The 19,276-nt window shown below is 56.4% G+C and overlaps 1 protein-coding gene across 1 annotated transcript in view; it reads left to right on the top strand.

The window, feature by feature from the left end:
* Nucleotides 1-19,276, top strand: part of LTBP4 (latent transforming growth factor beta binding protein 4) — a 53,664-nt gene that overhangs the window by 1,710 nt on the left and 32,678 nt on the right. Inside the window, 8 exon segments of the mRNA XM_085564734.1 lie at nucleotides 3,766-4,032; nucleotides 5,396-5,610; nucleotides 7,642-7,747; nucleotides 9,787-9,831; nucleotides 12,092-12,214; nucleotides 14,863-14,960; nucleotides 16,535-16,604; nucleotides 17,696-18,093. Coding sequence (XP_085420860.1) covers nucleotides 3,766-4,032; nucleotides 5,396-5,610; nucleotides 7,642-7,747; nucleotides 9,787-9,831; nucleotides 12,092-12,214; nucleotides 14,863-14,960; nucleotides 16,535-16,604; nucleotides 17,696-18,093 — 1,322 coding nt within the window.

A 19,276-nucleotide genomic window follows, 5' to 3' on the forward strand; every position in this document is an offset into this window, starting at 1 on the left:
AAATATCAAAACCCCTTTTCCTGTTTTTTTTTTAGGGTGGGGGTTGGGACTCCCATCCCGGATTTTTGGGATGGGAATTTTGGGATCGGGAAGGATTTTAGGGCCGGGGGGGCCCCTCCCGGGGGGGCTCGGGGGCCCCATCCCACCCTCACAACTCCCCAAAAACCCCAAATATCAAACCCCCTTTTCCTGTTTTTTTTTAGGGTGGGGGTTGGGACTCCCATCCCGGATTTTTGGGATGGGAATTTTGGGATCGGGAAGGATTTTGGGGCCGGGGGGGCCCCTCCCGGGGGGGCTCGGGGGCCCCATCCCACCCTCACAACTCCCCAAAAAACCCAAATATCAAACCCCCTTTTCCTGTTTTTTTTTAGGGTGGGGGTTGGGACTCCCATCCCGGATTTTTGGGATGGGAATTTTGGGATCGGGAAGGATTTTGGGGCCGGGGGGGCCCCTCCCGGGGGGGCTCGGGGGCCCCATCCCACCCTCACAACTCCCCAAAAACCCCAAATATCAAAACCCCTTTTCCTTTCATTTTTAGGATGGGGGTTGAGGCGCCCATCCCGGATTTTTGGGATGGGAATTTTGGGATCGGGAAGGATTTTGGGGCCGGGGGGGCCCCTCCCGGGGGGGCTCGGGGGAAGGGTGGGCCCCATCCCACCCACGCAGCTCCATGAGCTCATCGGGTCCCGCTGGAATTCGCAGCATAAACAGAGGGGCCCCGGCAGCGCTCGGGACCGGGCGGCCCCGGGGGCCCCCCGCCCCAAAATCCGGGCTGGGACCCCCCCAAAATAACTGGGAGAACCCCCAAAATATCCTGGACCCCCCCCAAAATCCGGATCCACCTCGAGTCCCTCCCTAAATGTTGGGATCTCACCCAAAATGTTGGGATCTCACCCTGGACCCTCCCCAAAATATTCAGGATGTGCCCCAAAAATCCGGGCTGGGACCCCCCCAAAATGTCTGGGAGAACCCCCAAAATATCCTGGACCCCCCCCCCCAAAATCCCAAAATCTGGATCCGCCCCTAAATATTCAGATCCCACCCCGAAATGTTGGGATCTCACCCTGGAGCTTCCCCAAAATGTTTTAGATCCGCCCCAAAATCCGGGCTGGGACCCCCCAAAATGTCTGGGAGAACCCCAAAATATCCTGGACCCCCCCCAAAATCCGGATCCACCTTGAGTCTCTCCCTAAATGTCGGGATCTCACCCAAAATGTTGGGATCTCATTCCGGACCTTTCCCAAAATGTTCTGGATCCGCCCCAAAATCCGGGCTGGGACCCCCACAAAATCTCTGGGAGAACCCCCAAAATATCCTGGACCCCCCCCAAAAATCCCAAAATCCGGATCCACTTGGAGTCCCTCCCTAAATGTCGGGATTTCACCCAAAATGTTGGGATCTCATCCTGGAGCTTCCCCAAAATGTTTTGGATCCGCCCCAAAATCCGGGCTGGGACCCCCCCAAAATAACTGGGAGAACCCCCAAAATATCCTGGACCCCCCCCCCCAAAATCCCAAAATCTGGATCCGCCCCTAAATATTCAGATCCCACCCCGAAATGTTGGGATCTCACCCTGGAGCTTCCCCAAAATGTTTTAGATCCGCCCCAAAATCCGGGCTGGGACCCCCCAAAATGTCAGGGAGAACCCCCAAATATCCTGGACCCCCCCCAAAATCCGGATCCACTTGGAGTCCCTCCCCAAATGTTGGGATCTCACCCAAAATGTTGGGATCTCACCCTGGAGCTTCCCCAAAATGTTCTGGATTCGCCCCAAAATCCGGGCTGGGACCCCCCAAAATGTCTGGGAGAACCCCCAAATATCCTGGACCCCCTCCCAAAAATCCCAAAATCCAGATCCACCTTGAGTCCCTCCCTAAATGTCGGGATTTCACCCAAAATGTTGGGATCTCATTCCGGACCTTTCCCAAAATGTTCTGGATCCGCCCCAAAATCCGGGCTGGGACCCCCCAAAATGTCTGGGAGAACCCCCAAAATATCCTGGACCCCCCCCAAAATCCCAAAATCTGGATCCGCCCCTAAATATTCAGATCCCACCCCAAATATCGGGGTCCCACCCTGGACCCTCCCCAAAATGTTCTGGATTCGCCCCAAAATCCGGGCTGGGACCCCCCAAAATATCCGGGAGAACCCCAAAATATCCTGGACCCCCTCCCAAAAATATGGGATGGTTTTGGGTCGTTTTTGGGGTTTTTTTGGGCGGGTTTTGGGGTTATTTTGGGCGGGTTTTTGGGGTTTTTTGAGCGGGTTTTTGGGGTTTTTTTAGGTTGTTTTTATGATTTTTTCGGGGGGTTCTCCCTAATTTCGGGGTGTCCCCCCCCCGCAGTGCTGTGCCATAACGAGGTTTTTTTGGGGGGTTTTCTGGGTTATTTTGGGCGGGTTTTGGGTTTTTTTGGGCGGGTTTTTTTGGTTTTTTAGGTTGTTTTTATGATTTTTTTGGGGGGTTCTCCCTAATTTCGGGGTGTCCCCCCCTCGCAGTGCTGTGCCATAACGAGGTTTTTTTGGGGGGGTTTTCGGGGTTATTTTGGGCGGGTTTTTGGTTTTTTTGGGCGGGTTTTTGGGGTTTTTTGGGCGGGTTTTTGGGGTTTTTAGGGTTGTTTTTATGATTTTTTTGGGGGTTCTCCCTAATTTCGGGGTGTCCCCCCCTCGCAGTGCTGTGCCATAACGGGATTTTTTTTGGGGCTGTTTCGTTGGTTTTGAGGCTGTTTTCGGGGATATTTTGGGCGGGTTTTTGGTTTTTTTGAGCGGGTTTTTGGGGTTTTTTGGGCGGGTTTTTGGGGTTATTTTGGGTGGGTTTTTGGGGTTTTTTGGGCGGGTTTTTTGGGGTTTTTTGGGTTGTTTTTATGATTTTTTTTGGGGGTTCTCCCTAATTTCGGGGTGTCCCCCCCTCGCAGTGCTGTGCCATAACGAGGTTTTTTTGGGGGGATTTTCGGGGTTATTTTGGGCGGGTTTTTGGGGTTTTTTGGGCGGGTTTTTTTGGTTTTTTAGGTTGTTTTTATGATTTTTTTTGGGGGTTCTCCCTAATTTCGGGGTGTCCCCCCCCGCAGTGCTGTGCCATAACGAGGTTTTTTTGGGGGGTTTTCTGGGTTTTTTTGGGGGGTTTTCTGGGTTATTTTGGGCGGGTTTTGGGTTTTTTTGGGGGGTTTTGGGGGTTTTTTGGGCGGGTTTTTTGGGTTTTTTAGGTTGTCTTTATGATTTTTTTTGGGGGGGCTCCCTAATTTCGGGGTGTCCCCCCCCCGCAGTGCTGTGCCATAACGAGGTTTTTTTGGGGGGTTTTCTGGGTTATTTTGGGTGGGTTTTTGGGGTTTTTTGGGCGGGTTTTTTTTGTTTTTTAGGTTATTTTTATGATTTTTTTGGGGGGTTCTCCCTAATTTCGGGGTGTCCCCCCCTCGCAGTGCTGTGCCATAACGAGGTTTTTTTGGGGGGATTTTCGGGGTTATTTTGGGCGGGTTTTTGGGGTTATTTTGGGTGGGTTTTTGGGGTTTTTTGGGCGGGTTTTGGGGGTTTTTTAGGGTTGTTTTTATGATTTTTTTTGGGGGTTCTCCCTAATTTCGGGGTGTCCCCCCCCCGCAGTGCTGTGCCATAACGGGATTTTTTTTTGGGGCTGTTTCGTTGGTTTTGGGGCCGTTTTCGGGGTTATTTTGGCCGGGTTTTTGGGGTTTTTTGGGCGGGTTTTTGGGGTTTTTAGGGTTGTTTTTATGATTTTTTTGGGGGTTCTCCCTAATTTCGGGGTGTCCCCCCCCGCAGTGCTGTGCCCGCTGCTCTGCCGGAACGGGGGGGTCTGCGCCCACCCCCAGCGCTGCCTGTGCCCCCCCCAATTCACCGGCAAATTCTGTCACCTCCCCTCGGCCAACGCCACCTCCCGCCGGGGGGGACCCCAAAACCCGCGCGGGGACCCCCAAAATCCACGGGGGGGACCCCAAAACCCCGAAAATTCCGAGGGGGGGTCCCCCCAAGCCTTGACCCGCTCCGTCTACACCCTGCCCTTGAGCAACCACCGCGAGGAGGAGGATGGTGAGACCCCCACCCCCCCAAAAAAAAATTTGGTTTTATGGGGATTTTTTTACCCAATTTCCCCCAATTCCAGAATCGGTTTTGGGGGATTTTATTTTTTTTTTTTTTACCCAATTCCCCCCCAATTCTCCCCATTCCCATTCCGCCCATTCCATCCCCAATTCCCTCCCGTTCGCCCCAAATTCCCTCCCGATTCTTCCGAATTTCCCCCCGTTCCCACCCTTCAAATTTCACCCTTTTCCCCAAATCCCAAATCCCCAAATCCCCCCGCCCCATTCCCCCCATTTCAATCCCCCAAATCCGCCCCAAATTTCCCAAATTCCCCAGATTCCCACCCCCCAAATTCCCCCTTTTCCCCATCCCAAATCCCACTCCCAAAATCCTTTTTCTTCCCATCCCAATTCCCCCCAATTTCCCCAAATTTTTCCCATTCCCACCCCCCAAAATCCCCCTTTTCCCCATCCCAAATTCCACCCCAAAATCCTTTTTCTTCCCATCCCAATTCCCCCCCAATTTCCCCCATTCCCACCCCACAAATTCCCCCTTTCCCCCATCCCAAATTCCACCCCAAAATCCTTTTTCTTCCCATCCCAAATCCCCAAATCCCCCCCCACAATTTTCCCAAATTTCCCCAATTCCCACCCCAAAATTCCCGTCTTTTCCCCCTTCCCATCCCCCGAATCCCCCAAATTGGGGGATTGAAACGGGGGGAAAGGGGTGGGGGGATTTGGGAGCGGGATTCGGGATTTGGGGGGAAAAGGGGGAATTTGGGGGGTGGGAATGGGAAAAATTTGGGAAAATTGGGGAGGATTTTGGGGGATTGAAGTGAGGGGAATTTGTGGGATGGGAATGGGGGAAAAGGGGGAATTTGGGGGGTGGGAATGGGGGAAATTTGGGGAAATTGGGGGGGATTTGGGATGGGAAGAAAAAGGATTTGGGAGTGGGATTTGGGATGGGGAAAAGGGGGATTTTGGGGGGTGGGAATCTGGGGAATTTGGGAAAATTGGGGGGGATTTGGGGGATTGAAATGGGGGGAATGGGGATTTGGGGATTTGGGGTGGGGAAAAGGGGGAATTTTTGGGGTGGGAATGGGGGAAAGGGGGGAATTTTGGGGTGGGATTTGGGATGGGGAAAAGGGGGAATTTTTGAGGTGGGAATGGGGGAATTTTGGGAGAATTGGTGACGATTGAAATGGTGGAAAAAGGGCAAATTCACGGGGTGGGAACGGGGGAAAACGTGACGATTTGGCGATTTTTGGGGGGATTTTGGCGGGAACGGCGGTGAGATGGGGATGGGGATTTTTTTGGGGGGGATTTTGGGATTTTTTTTGCTCCTAAAAATCCCAAAAATTCTCGTTCCCGAGGCGCCCAGTCCATGGTGAGCGTCCTGGTGCGTCACCCGCCGCGGGCGACGGTGACGATCCACAGCGTGGAGCGGGTGAGGGGCGAGCCCACCCCCACGGCCGCCAGCCCACCCCCCAAATTCCGCGTGCTGGCCCAGAGGGGACCCCCCCGAGACCCCCCGGCCGGGGAGAGTTCGGGGTTCGGGTATTGCTTCAGGCAGCTGAGCGACGGGCAGGTGAGGCGGGGAAAGGGGAAAAGGGGAAAAGGGGAAAAGGGGAAAAAAGGGGGAAAAGGGGGAAAGGGGGAAAAGGGGGAAAGGGGGGAAAAGGGGAAAAAGGGGGAAAAAGGGGGAAAAAGGGGGAAAAAGGGGAAAAAGGGGGAAAAGGGGGAAAAGGGGGAAAAGGGGGAAAGGGGGAAAAGGGGGAAAAAGGGGGAAAAAGGAAAGGGGAAAAAGGGGAAAAAAGGGGGAGAGGGGGAAAGGGGGGAAAAGGGGGAAAAGGGGAAAAAGGGGGAAAAAGGGGGAAAAGGGGGGAAAGGGGGAGAAAGGGGGAAAAAGGGGGAAAAAGGGGGAAAAAGGGGAAAAAAAGGGGGGGAAGGGGGGAAAGGGGAAAAAAAGGGGGAAAAAAGGGGGGAAAGGGGGAGAAAGGGGGAAAAAGGGGGAAAAAAGGGGGAAAAGGAGGAAAAGGGGAAAAAAGGGGGGAAAAGAGGGGGGAAAGGGGGAAAAAGGGGGAAAAGGGGAAAAAGGGGAAAAAGGGGAAAAAGTGGGAAAAGGGGGGAAAGGGGAGAAAAAGGGGGAAAAAGGGGAAAACAGAGGGAAAAGGGGGGAAAAAGGGGGAAAGGGGGAAAAAGGGGGAAAAAGGGGGGAAAAGGGGGAAAAGGGGGAAAAAGGGGAAAAGGGGGGAAAAGGGGGAAAAGGGGGAAAAAGGGGAAAAGGGGGAAAAGGGGGAAAAGGGGGAAAAGGGGGAAAAAAGGGGGAAAAGTGGGGAAAAGGGGGAAAAAGGGGAAAAGGGGGAAAGGGGGAAAAGGGGGAAAAGGGGGAAAAGGGGGAAAAAAAGGGGAAAAAGTGGGGAAAAGGGGGAGAAAGGGGGAAAGGGGGGAAAAAGGGGAAAAAAGGGGGAAAAAGGGGGAAAAAAGGGGAAAAAGGGGGAAAAGGGGGAAAAAAGGGGAAAAAGGGGGAAAAAGGGGGAAAAAGGGGGAGAAAGGGGGGAGAAAGGGGGTGAAAAAGGGGGAAAAGGGGGAAAAAGGGGGAAATGTTTGGGGTAAAGAAGAAAAAGGAAAAAAAGGGAAAAATCTCCCCCATTATTTTTCATTTTTTCCCATTTCCCCCCATTTTCCCCATTCCCCATTTCCCCCTTTCCCCCTTTCCCCATTTTTCCCCCTTTCCCATTTTCCCCATTTCCCCCTTTCCCATTTTTCCCATTTCCCCCTTTCCCATTTTCCCCATTTTCCCCATTTCCCCCTTTCCCCCTTTCCCCATTTCCCCCTTTCCCCATTTTTCCCGTTTTTCCCGGTTTTCCCCCTTTCTCCATTTTCCCCATTTCCCATTTTCCCATTTTTCCCCCTTTCCCATTTTCCCCATTTTCCCCATTTCCCCCTTTCCCATTTTCCCCCTTTCCCATTTCCCCATTTCCCCATTCCCCGTTTTTCCCATTTTTCCCATTTTCCCCCTTTCCCATTTTCCCCATTTTCCCCATTTCCCCATTTCTCCATTTTTCCCCATTTTCCCCATTTTCCCCCTTTCCCATTTTTCCCCCTTTCCCCCTTTCCCCCTCTCCGCCTTTCCCCCTTTCCCCATTTCCCCCTTTCCCCATTTTTCCCATTTTTCCCCATTTCCCCATTTTCCCCATTTCCCATTTTCCTCATTTTTCCCCCTTTCCCCATTTTCCCCATTTTCCCCATTTTCCCCATTTTCCCCATTTCCCCATTTCCCCCCTTTCCCCATTTCCCCATTTCCCCATTTCCCCATTTCCCCATTTCCCCATTTTCCACATTTCCCCATTTCCCATTTCCCCCATTTCCCCCATTCCCCATTTTTCCCCCTTTCCCCCTTTCCCCCTTTCCCCATTTCCCCATTTCCCCATTTTTCCCCATTTCCCCTTTTCCCCATTTCCCCATTTTTCCCCCTTTCCCCCTTTCCCCATTTTTCCCCATTTTTCCCATTTTTCCCATTTCCCCCTTTCCCATTTTCCCCATTTTTCCCCATTCCCCATTCCCCATTTTTCCCGTTTTTCCCGTTTTTCCCGTTTTTCCCCGTCCCCGCCCGCAGTGCCGCTCGCCGCTGCCGGGGCTCCGCACTCGGGACATTTGCTGCCGCGGCGGGGCCGGGGTCGCCTGGGGGGTCCGCGAGTGTCACCCGTGCCACGGCCACGCCCGTACGGGACACCGGGACACCGGAGGGGACACCGGGACACCGGGGGGACACCGGGGGGACACAGGGACGCCGGGACACCGGGACACCGGGGGGACACCAGGGGGACACCGGGACACCGGGACACCGGGACAGCGGGACACCGGGACACCGGGGGGACACCGGGACACCGGGACACCGGGACACCGGGGGGACACCGGGGGGACACCGGGGGGACAGCGGGGGGACACCGGGGGGACACCGGGGGGACACCGGGGGGACACCGGGACACCGGGACACCGGGGGGACAGGGGACACAGGGGGGACAAACACCGGGGGGACACCGGGACACCGGGGGGACACAGGGGGGACACCGGGACACCGGGGGGACACAGGGGGGACACAGGGGGGACACAGGGGGGACACCGGGACACCGGGGGGACACCGGGACACCGGGGGGACACAGGGGGGACACCGGGACACCGGGGGGACACCGGGACACCGGGACACCGTGACACCGGGACACCGGGACACTGGGACACCGGGGGGACACCGGGACACCGGGACACCGGGACACCGGGACACCGGGACACTGGGACACCGGGGGGACACCGGGACACCGGGACACCGGGACACCGGGACACCGGGACAGCGGGGGGACACAGGGGGGACAGGGGACACAGGGGGGACAAACACCGGGGGGACACAGGGGGACACCGGGACACCGGGGGGACACGGGGCGACAGTGGGACACCGGGACACCGGGACACCGGGACACCGGGGGGACAAACACCAGGGGGACACGGAGACATTGAGGGGGACACCAGGACATCGGGAGGGGGTGACAAAAAACCGGGGGGGACACGGGGACATTGAGGGGGACATGGGGACCCCGGGGGGGGACAAACACCGGGGGGGACACGGGGACACCAAGGGGGACACGAGGACATGGAGGGGGACACGGGGACACCAGGGGGACACCGGGACACCGGGGGGGACATGGGGACATTGAGGGGGGGACATGGGGACATTGAGGGGGGGACACGGGGACATCGGGGGGACACCGGGACACCGGGGGGGACATGGGGACATTGAGGGGGGGACATGGGGACATTGAGGGGGGGACACGGGGACATCGGGGGGACACCGGGACACCGGGGGGGACATGGGGACACCGGGGGGGACACGGGGACACCGGGGGGACACCGGGGGGACACCGGGGACATCGGGGGGACACCGGGACACCGGGGGGGACATGGGGACACCGGGGGGGACACGGGGACACCGGGGGGACACCGGGGGGACACCGGGGACATCGGGAGGTGACAAACACCGGGGGGGACACGGAGACACCGTGGGGGACAGCAGGACAGTGGGGGGACACGGGGACATCAAGGGGGACACGGAGGGACACCGGGGGGGACATGGGGACACCGGGGGTGACAAACACCGGGGGGGACACCAGGACACCGGGGGGACAGTGGGGCACCGGGACACCGGGACACCGGGGGGACAGGGGACACCGGGGGGACAAACACCGGGGGGGACACGAGGACATTGAGGGGGGGACACGGGGACATCGGGGGGACACCGGGGACATCGGGGGGGACATGGGGACATCGGGGGGACACGGAGACACCGGGGGGACATGGGGACATTGAGGGGGGGACACCGGAGACATCGGGGGGACACCGGGGACATCGGGAGGTGACAAACACCGGGGGGGACACGGGGACACCAAGGGGGACACGAGGACATGGAGGGGGACACGGGGACACCGGGGGGGACACCGGGACACCGGGGGGGACATGGGGACATTGAGGGGGGGACACGGGGACATCGGGGGGACACGGGGACACCGGGGGGGACATGGGGACACCGGGGGGGACACGGGGACATCGGGGGGACACGGAGACACCGGGGGGACACCGGGGGGACACCGGGGGGACACCGGGGACATCGGGAGGTCACAAACACCGGGGGGGACACGGGGGGGGGACAGAGGTGGCACCGAGGTGGCACCGAGGTGGCACAAGGTGACCAAGGTGCCACCACCGCCCCCAGAGCCGTGCCCGCAGGGATTCCAGAGGCAGAACGGCTCCTGCGTGGGTGAGAGCGGGAGCGGGAATTCGGGATTGGGATTTGGGATTTGGGATTTGGGGTTTGGGATGGGGGATTTGGGATTTGGGATTTGGGGTTTGGGATTTGGGGTTTGGGGTTTGGGGTTTGGGATTTGGGATTTGGGATTTGGGGTTTGGGATTTGGGATTTGGGATTTGGGGTTTGGGGTTTGGGGTTTGGGATTTGGGATTTGGGATTTGGGGTTTGGGGATTTGGGGTTTGGGATTTGGGGTTTGGGGTTTGGGATTTGGGGTTTGGGGTTTGGGATTTTGGGGTTTGGGGTTTGGGGTTTGGGATTTGGGGTTTGGGATTTGGGGTTTGGGATTTGGGGTTTGGGATTTGGGATTTGGGGATTTGGGGTTTGGGATTTGGGGTTTGGGGTTTGGGATTTTGGGGTTTGGGATTTGGGGTTTGGGATTTGGGGTTTGGGATTTGGGGTTTGGGGATTTGGGGTTTGGGATTTGGGATTTGGGGATTTGGGGTTTGGGATTTGGGGTTTGGGATTTGGGGTTTGGGGTTTGGGATTTGGGGTTTGGGGTTTGGGATTTGGGGTTTGGGGTTTGGGGTTTGGGGATTTGGGATTTGGGGTTTGGGGTTTGGGATTTGGGATTTGGGATTTGGGAATTGGGGTTTGGGGTTTGGGGTTTGGGGTTTGGGGTTTGGGGTTTGGGGTTTGGGATTTGGGATGGGGGATTTGGGGTTTGGGAATTCGGGATTTGGGGTTTGGGATTTGGGATTTGGGGATTTGGGGTTTTGGGAATTGGGGATTTGGGATTTGGGATTTGGGGTTTGGGAATTCGGGATTTGGGAATTGGGAATTCGGGATTTGGGGTTTGGGATTTGAGATTTGGGATTTTGGGATTTGGAATTTGGGATTTTGGGATGGGGATTTGGGATTTTGGGATGGGGTTTTGGGATGGGAATTTTTGGGATTTTGGGATGGGGAATTTGGGATGGGAATTTTTGGGATTTTGGGATGGGGATTTTGGATTTGGGATAGGAATTTGGGATTTTGGGATGGGGATTTGGGATTTTGGGATGGGAATTTGGGATGGGAATTTTTGGGATTTTGGGATGGGGATTTTGGATTTGGGACGGGGATTTTGGGACGGGGATTTGGGATTTTGGGATAGGAATTTGGGATTTTGGGAGGGGAATTTTTGGGATTTTGGGAGGGGAATTTTTGGGATTTTGGGATGGGGATTTGGGATTTTGGGACGGGGATTTTGGGGATTTTGGGACGGGGATTTTGGGGATTTTGGGACGGGGATTTTGTGGATTTTGGGACGGGGATTTGGGATTTTGGGACGGGGATTTTGGGGATTTTGGGATGGGGATTTTTGGGATTTTGGGACGGGGATTTTGGGACGGGGATTTGGGATTTTGTGACGGGGATTTGGGATTTTGGGAGGGGAATTTTTGGGATTTTGGGACGGGGATTTGGGATTTTGGGACGGGGATTTTTGGGATTTTGGGATGGGGAATTTTTGGGATTTTGGGACGGGGATTTTGGGGATTTTGGGACGGGGATTTTGGGGATTTTGGGACGGGGATTTTGGGACGGGGATTTGGAATTTGGGATTTTGGGATGGGGATTTGGGATTTTGGGATGGGGAATTTGGGATGGGAATTTTTGGGATTTTGGGACGGGGATTTTGGGGATTTTGGGACGGGGATTTTTGGGATTTTGGGATGGGGAATTTTTGGGATTTTGGGACGGGGATTTTGGGACGGGGATTTGGAATTTGGGATTTTGGGATGGGGATTTGGGATTTTGGGATGGGGAATTTGGGATGGGAATTTTTGGGATTTTGGGACGGGGATTTTTGGGATTTTTGGGATGGGGATTTTGGGGATTTTGGGATGGGAATTTTTGGGATTTTTGGACGGGGATTTGGGATTTTGGGACGGGGATTTTGGGGATTTTGGGACGGGGATTTGGGATTTTGGGACGGGAATTTTTGGGATTTTTGGACGGGGATTTGGGATTTTGGGACGGGGATTTTGGGGATTTTGGGACGGGGATTTTGGGACGGGGATTTGGGATTTTGGGACGGGGATTTGGGATTTTGGGACGGGAATTTTGGGATTTTGGGACGGGGATTTTGGGGATTTTGGGACGGGAATTTTGGGATTTTGGGACGGGGATTTTGGGGATTTTGGGACGGGGATTTTGGGACGGGGATTTGGGATTTTGGGATGGGAATTTTGGGATTTTGGGACGGGGGGTGCCCGCCGTGTCCCCCCAGACGTGGACGAGTGCCAGGAGGGGACGCTGTGCCAGCTCGGGCTCTGCACCAACACCCGCGGCAGCTTCGCGTGTCTCTGCCCGCCCGGCTTCCTGCTGGACTCGTCCCGCTCCCGCTGCATCTGTAGGGTCATTTTGGGGTCATTTTGGGGTTCTTTTGGGGTTTGGGGGGTCATCTGGGGGGTCTGGGGTCAGTTACGGGGTTTGGGGTCAGTTATGGGGTCAGTTATGGGGTTTGGGATGTGCTTCCTGCTGGACTCGTCCCGCTCCCGCTGCATCTGTAGGGTCATTTTGGGGTCATTTTGGGGTCATTTTGGGGTTTGGGGGGTCATCTGGGGGGTCATCTGGGGGGTCTGGGGTCAGTTTTGGGGTTTGGGGTCAGTTATGGGGTTTGGGATGTGCTTCCTGCTGGACTCGTCCCGCTCCCGCTGCATCTGTAGGGTCATTTTGGGGTCACTTTGGGGTTCTTTTGGGGTTTGGGGGGTCATCTGGGGGGTCTGGGGTCAGTTTTGGGGTCAGTTCTGGGGTTTGGGGTCAGTTATGGGGTTTGGGATCAGTTCTGGGGTTTGGGGTCAGTTTTGGGGTCAGTTCTGGGGTTTGGGGTCAGTTATGGGGTTTGGGATGCGCTTCCTGCTGGACTCGTCCCGCTCCCGCTGCATCTGTAGGGGATTTGGGGTCACTTTGGGGTTCTTTTGGGGTTTGGGGGGTCATCTGGGGGGTCTGGGGTCAGTTATGGGGTCAGTTATGGGGTTATGGGGTCAGTTCTGGGGTCTGGGGTCAGTTCTGGGGTTTGGGGTCAGTTATGGGGTCAGTTCTGGGGTTTGGGGTCAGTTTTGGGGTCAGTTTTGGGGTTTGGGGTCAGTTTTGGGGTCAGTTTTGGGGTTTGGGGTCAGTTATGGGGTTTGGGGTCAGTTTTGGGGTCAGTTTTGGGGTCAGTTATGGGGTTTGGGGTCAGTTTTGGGGTTTGGGGTCAGTTATGGGGTCAGTTTTGGGGTTTGGGGTCAGTTCTGGGGTTTGGGGTCAGTTATGGGGTCAGTTATGGGGTCAGTTTTGGGGTCAGTTTTGGGGTCAGTTATGGGGTTTGGGGTCAGTTTTGGGGTTTGGGGTCAGTTATGGGGTCAGTTTTGGGGTTTGGGGTCAGTTCTGGGGTTTGGGGTCAGTTATGGGGTCAGTTATGGGGTCAGTTTTGGGGTCAGTTTTGGGGTCAGTTTTGGGGTTTGGGGTCAGTTTTGGGGTCAGTTATGGGGTCAGTTATGGGGTCAGTTATGGGGTTTGGGGTCAGTTCTGGGGTTTGGGGTCAGTTTTGGGGTCAGTTCTGGGGTTTGGGATGCGCTTCCTGCTGGACTCGTCCCGCTCCCGCTGCATCTCCGGGTGGTTTATGGGATTTGTGGGGTCTTTTATTTATGGGATTTGTGGGATTTTTGGGATTATCTGTGGGGTTTGGGATGGGCTGGGATAGGATGGACTGGGACGGACTGGGATGAACTGGGATGGACTGGGATGAACTGGGACAAACTGGGATGAACTGGGATGAACTGGGATGGACTGGGATGAACTGGGATGAACTGGGACGAACTGGGACAGACTGGGATGGACTGGGATGGACTGGGACGGACTGAGATGAACTGGGACAGACTGGGATGGACTGGGATGGACTGAGATGAACTGGGATGGACTGGGATGAACTGGGACGGACTGGGATGGACTGGGATGAACTGGGACAGACTGGGATGGACTGGGATGGACTGAGATGAACTGGGATGAACTGGGACGGACTGGGATGGACTGGGATGGACTGAGATGAACTGGGATGGACTGGGATGAACTGGGATGAACTGGGATGAACTGGGATGGACTGGGATGGACTGAGATGAACTGGGATGGACTGGGATGAACTGGGATGAACTGGAATGGACTGGGATGAACTGGAATGGACTGGGATGAACTGGGATGAACTGGGATGAACTGGGCCGAACTGGGCCAAACTGGGCCAAACTGGGCCAAACTGGGCCAAACTGGGATGGACTGGGAGGGCCCAGGAGCTGACCGGCCGCCCCCAGCCCAGCAGGTTCTGCCCGAGGCTCTGGGGGACCCCAAATCCAACAGGTCTGGGAGGGGCAAGGATGGGATAGACTGGGATAGGATGGACTGGGATGGACTGGGATGGACTGGGACAAACTGGGACGGACTGGGATGGACTGGGATGGACTGGGACGGACTCCTGAGCTGACCGGCCGCCCCCAGCCCAGCAAGTGCTGTTGGAGGCTCGGGGGGACCCCAAATCCAACAGGTCTGGGAGGGGCAAGGATGGAATAGACTGGGATAGGATGGACTGGGATGGACTGGGATGGACTGGGATGAACTGGGCCAAACTGGGCCAAACTGGGACGGACTGGGCGGGCTCAGGAGCTGACCGGCCGCCCCCAGCCCAGCAGGTTCTGTCCGAGAGCAGATCCAGGAGGGGCAAGGATGGGATAGACTGGGATAGGATGAAGTGGGATGGACTGGAATGGACTGGGCCGAACTGGGCCAAACTGGGCCAAACTGGGATGGACTGGGAGGGCTCGGGAGCTGACCGGCCGCCCCCAGCCCAGCAGGTTCTCTCCAAGGCTCTGGGGGACCCCAAATCCAACAGGTCTGGGAGGGGCCAGGATGGGATAGACTGGGATAGGATGGACTGGGATGGACTGGGATGGACTGGGCCGAACTGGGCCAAACTGGGCCAAACTGGGACGGACTGGGCGGGCTCAGGAGCTGACCGGCCGCCCCCAGCCCAGCAGGTTCTCTCCGAGGCCCGCGGGCCCTGCTTTCGGCTGCTGCGGGAGGGCGGCGGCTGCGCGCTGCCCACGCTGCGCAACATCACCCGCCAGGTGCGCCCGGGTTTGGGGGGGATTTGGGGGGTCCCGGGGGGGGTTTGGGGGGTCCCGGGGGGGATTTGGGGGGTCCCAGGGGGATTTGGGGAGTCCCAGGGGGGTTTGGAGGTGATCTGGGGGGAATCTGGGGGAGTTTGGCGTGGTTTGGGGGGAATTTGGGGGGAGGTTGAAGAGGTTTAGGGGGGATTTTGGGGGGGGAGTTGTGGAGAGTTTTGGGGGGGTCCCGGGGGGATTTGGGGGGTCCCGGGGGGGATTTGGGGGGTCCCGGGGGGATTTGGGGGGTCCCAGGGGGGTTTGGAGGTGATCTGGGGGGAATCTGGGGGAGTTTGGCGTGGTTTGGGGGGAATTTGGGGGGAGGTTGAAGAGGTTTAGGGGGGATTTTGGGGGGGGAGTTGTGGAGAGTTTTGGGGGGGTCCCGGGGGGATTTGGGGGGTCCCGGGGGGGAATTTGGGGGGTCCCGGGGGGATTTGGGGAGTCCCAGGGGGGTTTGGAGGTGATCTGGGGGGAATCTGGGGGAGTTTGGCGTGGTTTGGGGGGAATTTGGGGGGAGGTTGAAGAGGTTTAGGGGGGATTTTGGGGGGGAGTTGTGGAGAGTTTTGGGGGGGTTCCAGGGGGTTTTGGGGGGAAGTTTGGGGGATTTGGGGGGTCCCGGGGGGGATTTGGGGGGTCCCAGGAGGTTTGGAGGTGATCTGGGGGGAATCTGGGGGAGTTTGGGGAGGTTTGGGGGGGATTTGGGGGGAGGTTGAAGAGGTTTAGGGGGGATTTGAGGGGGGGAGTTGTGGAGAGTTTTGGGGGGGGTTCCAGGGGGTTTTGGGGGGAGTTTGGGGAGGATTTGGGGGGGATTTGGGGAGATTTGGGGGGGTCCCGGGGGGATTTGGGGGGTCCCAGGGGGATTTGGGGGGTCCCAGGGGGGTTTGGAGGTGATCTGGGGGGAATCTGGGGGAGTTTGGGGAGGTTTGGGGGGGATTTAGGGGGAGGTTGAAGAGGTTTAGGGGGGATTTGGGGGGGAGTTGGGGGGAGTTTTGGGGGGGGTTCCGTGGGGATTTGGGGGGTAGTTTGGGGGATTTGGGGGGTCCCGGGGGGATTTGGGGGGTCCCAGGGGGATTTGGGAGGTTCCAGGGGGATTTGGGGGGGGTCCAAGGGGGATTTTGGGGAGAGTTTGGGCGATTTGGGGAGGTTTGGGGGGGATTTGGGGGGAATTTGGAGAATTTGGGGAAGAATTTGGGGGGATTTGGGGGGAGTTTGGGGGAGTTTGGAGAGGTTTGGGGGGGATTTGGGGAATCCCAGGGGGGTCTGGGGGAGATTTGGGGGGATTTAAGGGGGATTTTGGAGAATTTGGGGAAGAATTTGGGGGGATTTGGGGGGAGTTTGGGGGGATTTGTGGGAAGGAGTTTTGGGGGGAGTTTGGGGAGGTTTTGGGGGGATTTGGGCGGAGTTTGGGGGGATTTGGGGAGGATTTGGGGGGGAATTTTGGGGGAAGATTTAGGGGGAGTTTTGGGAGGATTTGGGGGGAATTTTGGGGGTTTTTGGGGGGTTTTGGGGGGATTTTCGGGAGCACCGTCACCCCCCAGGTTTGCTGCTGCAGCCGCGTGGGCAAAGCCTGGGGGGGCTCCTGCCTGCTCTGCCCCCCCTTCGGATCGGGTGAGACCCCCCCCAAATCGGGGAGACCCCCCCCCAAAATCGGGAGGGAAAAAATCCACGACTCTGGGGATGCCGAAAAAACCCAAAAATTCCCCCAAAAATGAGGCGGATTTGGAGTTCTGCACCCCCCCCCCCCGCTGAAATTTTTGGAGATTTTTGGGCACCGCTGCCATTTCTGAGACCCCTCCCCAAAATTCCTGCGGGGTCCCCAAATTTCTGGGACCACCCCCAAATGGTGGGGAGAAAATCCGAAATCTGGTGTCTGGGGAGCCCAAAAAACTCCGGAATTCCCCCCAAAAAATGCCAAAAAAACCCAGAATTGGCGGGGGGGAAATGGGTCTGGGGGTTTCCAAGGGGCTCGGGAGGGGCTCAAGAATTTGGGGAGGGGTCCCAGGAATTTGGGGGTGGTCAGAATTGGGTGGGGAGGAATCAGAATTTGGAGAGGGAGACCCCAAAATTTGCACCCCAAAATTTGAAAAAGGGTCTGGGGGGGGTCCCGGGAATTTGGGGAGGGGCCCTGGAATATGGCGAGGGATCCCAAAAAAATGGGGAGGGGTCAGAGAATTTGGGGAGGGGGTCCTGGAATTTGGGGAGGGGTCCCAAAAAATTGGGGAAGGGTGCAGGAATTGGGGGAGGGGTCCAGGAAATTGAGGAGGGGTCCGAGAATTTGGGGAGGGGGTCCCAAAAAATTGGGGGAGGCTCCATAAACTTGGGGAGGGGTCCTGGAATTTGGGGAGGGGTCCCAAAAAAATGGGGAGGGGTCAGAGAATTTGGGGAGGGGGGTCCCAAAAAATTGGGGGAGGGTCCAGGAATTGGCGGAGGGGTCCGAGAATTTGGGGAGGGGGTCCCAAAAAACTGAGGAGGGGTCCGAGAATTTGGGGAGGGGGTCCCAAAAAACTGAGGAGGGGGTGCAGAAACTCGGAGCGGGGTGGCAGAAATTTAGAATTTTTTGGGGAGGAACCCAAGGATTTTTTGGGGGGATGGGAACACGGAAGCCAGGGGGGACCCCCCGGAATTTTTGGGGTGTCCCCCCTCCCCAAATGTACGGAGCCCCCAGACCCAATTTTGCCCCTGGACCCCCCAAATTCCAGAGGGGTTCCGGGAGATTTGCCCGGCCGGGCCCGGCTATCACTACTCGGCCTCGGACCTGCGCATCAACACCCAGTTCCTGGGCCAGGACGGAGCCGGGGTCCCGCTGGGGGCCCCCCAAAACCCCCCGACCCCCTGTGAGCACCCCAAAAAAAAACCCCGGAACAAACCCCCCAAAAAATCCCCAAAAAAACCCGCAAAAAAACCATCAAAAACCTCAAAAACAGCGCAAAAATCTCCCAAAACAGCAAAAAAATCCCCCCAAAAAACGCCCCCAAAATCCCCCAAAACAACAAAATATCCCAAAAATTCCCCGCCAAAAAACCCCCAAAAAACAGCCGAAATTCCCCAAAATACCAAAAAGATTCCCCCCCAAAAAACCCAAAAAACTCCAAATTCCTCCTGACACCCAAAACCCCCCGAGCCCCTGTGAGCACCCCAAAAAAAAACCCCGGAACAACCCCCCAAAAAAATCCCCCAAAAAACCCGCAAAAAAACCATCAAAAACCTCAAAAACAGCGCAAAAATCTCCCAAAACAGCAAAAAAATCCCCCCACAAAACGCCCCCAAAATCCCCCAAAACAACAAAAAAAAAATTCCAAAAATTCCCTGCCAAAAAACCTCAAAAACAGCACAAAAATCTCCCAAAACACCAAAAAAATCCCCCCCGAAAAAAAACCCAAAAAACGCCCCCAAAATCCCCCAAAACAACAAAATATCCCAAAAATTCCCCGCCAAAAAACCCCCAAAAAACAGCCGAAATTCCCCAAAATACCAAAAAGATCCCCCCAAAAAACCCCAAAAAACTCCAAATTCCTCCTGACACCCAAAACTCCCCGACCCCCTGTGAGCACCCCAAAAAAAAAACCCCGGAACAACCCCCCCAAAAAATCCCCCAAAAAAACCCACAAAAAACCCATAAAAAAACCATAAAAAACAGCGCAAAAATCTCCCAAAACACCAAAAAAATCCCCCCCAAAAAAACCTCAAAAAACCCCCCCAAAATCCCCCCAAATCCTGCCCAAAACCCCCCAAAGATCCCCCCAAAATCCCCCCAAATCCGACCGAAAATCCCCCCAAAATCCCCCCAAAACTCCCCCCAAAATCCCCCCAAACCCCCACAAAATCGCCCCCCAAAACCCCCCCAAAATTCCCCCAAATCCCCCCAAAAAATCCCCCCAAATCCCCCCAAAATCCCCCAAAATCCCCCCAAATCCCCCCAAAATCCCCCCAAAATCCCCCCAAAATCCCCCCAACCCCCCCAAAATCCCCCCAAATCCCCGCCAAAATCCCCCCAAAATCCCCCAAAATCCCCCCAAAATCCCCCAAAATCCCCCCAAATCCCCCCAAATCCCCGCCAAAATCCCCCCAAAATTCCCCCAAAATCCCCCAAAATTCCCCCAAAATCCCCCAAAATCCCCCCAAAATCCCCCCAAAATCCCCCCAAAATCCCCCAAAATCCCCCCAAAACTCCCCAAACCCCCCCAAAATCCCCCCAAAATCCCCCCAAAATCCCCCAAAATCCCCCCAAAACTCCCCAAACCCCCCCCAAAATCCCCCCAAAATCCCCCCAAAATCCCCCC

This window comes from Lonchura striata, chromosome 34 (assembly GCF_050655825.1).
Source record: "Lonchura striata isolate lonStrDom1 chromosome 34, ASM5065582v1, whole genome shotgun sequence".
In the NCBI taxonomy this organism is placed as follows: Eukaryota; Metazoa; Chordata; class Aves; order Passeriformes; family Estrildidae; genus Lonchura; species Lonchura striata.